Genomic DNA, 5,457 nt, shown 5'->3' with positions numbered 1-5,457 from the left:
GCTGGCCTACCTGCTCTCAGTGCTGGATGGAGAGGCAAGAGAATTGGTGCAGCACCTCCCGATTTGTGAAGGGAGCTATGCGGTCGCGCGGTCATTACTCACCAAGCGCTACCAAAACCAGCGCTGTCTGGCCGATGCTCATATCGACCAGATAATGGACATTCCTGTCGTGAGTAATACCGCCCAGTTGAGGACCAAGATGCTTAACCCCCTCGTTGCAGCTACCAATGCTCTTAGCCGCTTGGGCCTGCCGGTTGACCAGTCGTCATACTGGTTGGTGCGTATTATGCTCAAGCGGTTGCCAGTGTCCCTGAGAGCACGTTTTGAACAGGCGCACACTAGGGATGAGGCATCTCCTCTCCCTAGTTATGAGCAATTGTTGGCGTTCCTGGAGAATGAGTGTCGCATGGGCGACGTTATGGATGCGCCGGTGGGACTATCAAGCTCCGGACCCACCAACAAACGGCGCACTGCTCAAATGGCGCCAAAGGGAAGGGCGTCCCCCCGCTTTGCATTTGCAATGCATTTATATGACCGAGGGACGCATTGCTTGCATTGCGTCCCTCGGTCTGCCGGTTCTGTAAGTCCCGGGGGCACCGAACGATGCAGTGCCCGGACTTTGTAGCGTTGCATGTGGCCTCTCGTAGGCGGATTGCTAAGGCCCGAGGCTGGTGTTTCTCCTGCCTGGGGGACCACTTTCAGCGCGCTTGCCCCGAAATGCACCCGTGTCCTGTTTGTGGAGGGCAACATTTAAAGGTGCTGTGCGCCAACGCAAATGGCCGCCGCGACCACCCGGGGTCGCCTTCGGGCGGGTATGAGAGCGGACACCGGGCTCAGTCCCGCAATTTGGAGTCCGGCTCACCTCCCCCCCGCCACGCAGATTGTGCTGCTGTGGATCGCCGACATGATTCGGCGCGCAGCCCCACGGGCGGGTATGGAAGGGGGCCTCGGGTTCAATCCCGCACCTTTGTGCCCCGTTCGCCCTCACCGCACCCTCGTGACCAATCACGGTCACCTCCAGTCATTTACCACGATTACCGTGACGCACGTCCGGTACGATTGCCGTCCCCCCCTCTGGCGGAGCGTCCCCGTTTGGAGCCGCGCAACCCTCAGTACGGACGCTCCCGGCGCTACGAACCGCCGACTATGGCTCGTGGCAGTCGCCATCGAGTTTAAACCACTCCCTCGTTTTGACGTGCCGTCCCGGGACAGCGGCGATAGATCGCCGTCACGCCAACATTAGGATGTTGGCGTCTGCCCCCGCTATGCACCACCCCCTTTTGAGACCGTCCTCTTGCCCACGGCCTATGTCCGGGTCTGGGGACGGACGGGCGCCTCGGTTGTAGTCCGAGCAATATTGGACACAGGCTCACAAGGGTGCATAGCCTCGTCTTGGTTGGTGGGGCAGACTGGCCTGAATATTAAAAAGTATTCAGATGTAATAAGAGGTGTCGGGAACGCCCCTGTAACCACGGTTGAGGGCCACGTTTCGTTTGAGTTCTCGCCCTCAAATTCTCCACGCCCGACGCTGAGATCGTCGGCCATTGTGATGGAGAACATCTTGGGCAGTCACCCGCAAGTTCGGTTGTCTGCGGATGCGGTAAAATTGACCGCCGATTTGGACTTGGCTGACCCTAAATTCGACCTACCTGGCACGGTCGATTTGTTGCTTGGCGGCGATGTACTGGGCAAAATATTACTCGGTAAGGATCGTGTTTTGCAGCCAGGTGGCTTAGTAGCCCTCCGGACCATATTTGGGTTCGCATTGATGGGGCCTGTATTGAGGGCTCCCCCTCCTGCTGAACCTGGAACGGCTTTGATGGTGGGCTCCGCCCTCTCTGACGCCGTGCAGAGATTTTGGGAAGTGGAAGAGCCACCACAAGCACCCCGCTCTGATCCGGAACACGAGGAGTGTGAACGGTTCTACAAGAGCAACACCAGTTATCTTCGTTCTGGCCGGATCATGACAAGATTGCCATTTCTTGCCGTACGACCGCCCCTTGGCGACTCGCGGCCTACTGCAGAGAAGCGTTTATTGGCAATGGAGCGCCGCATGAGCAGGGACCCGCTACTTAAACAGAAGTACATTGACTTCATGCGGGAGTATGAGAATTTGGGACACATGTCTGTGTCAAAACTTGACTGGCGCTCGACGGAGCATTTTTTCCTCCCGCATCATGCTGTGATAAAGCCGTCAAGTGGCAAGCTGCGCACAGTAGTTGATGGTTCTGCGCAGACCACATCGGGAGTGTCCTTGAACCAGTGTCTTCATTCTGGTCCCAAATTGCTTAAGGACCTTTGTGACGTCATCACGCGGTTTCGGCGTCACCAATTCGTTTTCGTAGCTGACATCAAGATGATGTTCAGGCAAACGGTAATCCACCCTGATGATCGTCGATACCAGCTGATATTGTGGCGGGAAAACCCGCAAGATCCCATACTTGTCTACGAACTCAACACGAACACATACGGGCTGCGGTCTAGCCCCTTTTTGGCCATACGTTCGCTTTGGGAGCTCGCAGATCGAGAGCGTATGTCGTTTCCTCGCGCAGCCGCCATTTTGAAGGAGGACCTATATGTTGATGACATATGCACTGGTGCGTCCACGGAGAGAGAGGCTCTCCTTTTGCGTGACGAATTGATTGGCATCCTAGCCTCCGCAGGATATGAATTGCGTAAATGGATCTCCAACTTACCTGCGCTCTTGGATGGGCTACCTGATGACCACCAGCAGGATCCTCACCTATTTGAGAACCGTGACAATCCTACCATGATGACAGTCCTTGGAATACAGTACAGACCAGTCCAGGACATCTTCACGTTCAACGTCGATTTGGATTCGCCTCGCACTTGGACGAAACGGCTGGTTCTGTCGACTGTCGCGAGAACGTTTGATCCCAATGGTTGGATATGCCCAGTCATATTCTGGGCCAAATGCTTCCTGCAGAGACTTTGGACTGCAGGTCTTGGATGGGACGAGCCACTCCGCGAAGCTATTTTGAAGGACTGGCTCCTGTTTGCTTCCTCATTGCCTGCTATCAATATGATATCGTTGCCCCGTGCTATGCTTCCACCAGGGAAGCATACAGCGTCCCTTCATGGGTTTTCGGACGCTTCGGAACGTGGGTACGCAGCAGCCGTATATTTGCGCACCGTGACCATGGATGGTCAAGTGAAGGTGTCATTGGTCATGGCGAAGAGCAAGGTCGCGCCTCTTCGAACTACCTTGACAATTCCCAAGCTAGAGTTGTCAGGGGCGGCCCTTCTTGCTCGCCTCTTGAATCACGTCATGTCCACCTTGTGCCCGTCAGTTAATATTGAGACAGTCTATGCATGGACTGACAGTCAAATTGTCCTATGTTGGCTGAAGACGTCAGTCCACACCTTAGAGGTGTTTGTTGCAAATCGGGTCTCTCAGATCCAGAAATCGGAAACCCCGTTAATCTGGAGGCATGTGCCTGGCGAAGTCAACCCTGCTGATTGCGCATCACGGGGATGTATGGCCCCCTTTTTGGTTGAGCACTCCCTGTGGTGGGGACCTGAGTGGTTGACCAGGTCAGAATCTAATTGGCCGCGAACACCGGCCTTGGATACTGTCACATTGCCTGGGTTGCGAACCCTTGCGATTGAACGGCGGGACCATCCGTTCGACCCAGATTTCCTAATGAATCGCTACAGCTCATTAGACAAATTACTGGGGGTCACCGCTTGGATCAAGCGCTTCACCAGAAATTGTAGACACCCACAGAACAAATGCTTGGAGGCGTTCTTATCGCCACAAGAGCTCCAGGATGCTCTTCTTCATTGGGTTCGTTCTGTGCAAGAAGAGAACTTTGAAAATGAGATTGATATTTTGAGAAAAGGCAAATATAAGCTGTCTGGAGCCATTTGCAAACTGAACCCCTTTTTGGACAGTGCGGGTCTTTTGCGAGTCGGAGGGCGTCTAAGGAACGCAAACCTCCCGTATGGAGCTCGTCATCCCCTCCTGTTGCCCAAAAGTGGCCACTTAGTGAGTTTGTTGGTGACTGATCGTCACATCAAGAACTCCCACGCCGGCTGTAATGCCTTATTGGCCATTTTACAACGAGAATTTTGGATTTTATCGGCCCGAAGGACGATCCGTAGTGTGGTCTTTCGCTGCATGTCTTGTTATAGACTCAAGGCCTCTACCATGCAGCCTATCATGGGTGACCTGCCGTCGGATCGGGTCACAGAGACAAGGCCCTTTGCTGGAGTTGGGACGGACTTTGCAGGTCCCTTTTCGGTTAAGACCTCGACCCTCAGGAACAGTAAAACGGTCAAGTCCTACCTGTGCGTCTTTGTTTGCCTGTCCACCAAGGCGGTACACTTAGAACTAGTCTCAGCCCTCTCGACAGAGGCCTTTGTTGCGACGTTAGATAGATTCGTGTCACGACGAGGACTACCGTCCTTGATTCGGTCGGATTGCGGCACCAACTTCAAAGGCACAAATAACTATTTAAAAGAGATATATGAATTTTTGGCGTCTAATGAGACTGAGATTGCGTCTAGACTAGCTAGTCGCAGAATAACTTGGAAGTTCAGTCCCGCGTCATGCCCCCACTGGGGAGGAATTTTTGAAAGTGTTGTAAAGGTTGCCAAAACACATTTGCGACGAGTAATTGGCGAGTCCGTATTAACATTTGAGGAGCTCGCAACTGTGTTTTGCAAAATTGAAGCCATGTTGAATTCACGCCCGTTGTGCCCGATCTCTTCAGACCCTAACGATTTGGAAGCCCTCACACCGGGCCATTTTTTGATTGGACGGCCGCTGAACGCCCTGCCGGAATACCCCTATGTTGATGTGAAACTCAATCGTCTCTCGCGGTTTGAATTGATCCAACAACTCACTCAGAGCTTTTGGAAACGTTGGAATTTGGAATATTTGCATATTCTCCAGCAGCGCGTTAAGTGGACTGACAAGACTGATCCACCGCATGTTGGTGACCTCGTTCTGGTTAAGGACGCTAACTCACCGCCACTGTGTTGGCGCAGAGGGCGCATTCTTAACCTCGTCTTTGGAGCAGATGGAGTGCCCCGTTTTGCTGAGGTTCGGGTGGACGGTTCTGTTTTGAAGAGAGCGGTATCAACCTTGTCACGACTGCCAATTGACTAGCGGCCAGGTAGTCCTGGCCGAGGCGGGTAGATGTTATGAACCAAATGTAGCAACACTAAACTATTATATTATCTATGACAGTTAGTATAGTTTACGAAATGGTTTTTATCTATGAGCTGTCTTTCGTCACCTTTTGATTTTAAAAATTTGCATCGTTTTTCCGGTCTCCGTATAAAAGTTACGCTTTTGTTTGTACTTGTTCGTTCTCGCGAAAAATTATCGCCTTTTGTTGATCGAACCATCCTTTGTTGTTTGAAGTAATTTAATTGTTAATAGCAAATTGTATTCCTTGTTGAATTATTGTGAAAAACGTGAGGGAACTA

General features: G+C 52.5%; 2 protein-coding genes across 2 annotated transcripts; both read left to right on the top strand.

Annotated features, from left to right (window-relative positions):
• The first annotated feature begins 717 nt into the window (after positions 1-717).
• LOC123657147 (pre-mRNA-splicing factor cwc22-like) lies at positions 718-1,176 on the top strand. The gene has a single exon (XM_045592725.1). The coding sequence runs from the start codon at positions 718-720 to the stop codon at positions 1,174-1,176; it is 459 nt and encodes a 152-aa protein (XP_045448681.1).
• A 373-nt stretch (positions 1,177-1,549) lies between these two features.
• On the top strand, positions 1,550-5,134 carry LOC123657146. The gene is made up of 2 exons (XM_045592724.1): positions 1,550-4,058; positions 4,737-5,134. Exons 1-2 carry the CDS (start codon positions 1,550-1,552, stop codon positions 5,132-5,134), a joined length of 2,907 nt encoding a protein of 968 aa, XP_045448680.1.
• The last annotated feature ends 323 nt before the right edge of the window (positions 5,135-5,457 follow it).

The sequence above is a fragment of the Melitaea cinxia genome, chromosome 10 (genome assembly GCF_905220565.1).
Source record: "Melitaea cinxia chromosome 10, ilMelCinx1.1, whole genome shotgun sequence".
Lineage (NCBI taxonomy): Eukaryota > Metazoa > Arthropoda > Insecta > Lepidoptera > Nymphalidae > Melitaea > Melitaea cinxia.
This window is presented reverse-complemented; position numbering and strand designations above follow the sequence as displayed.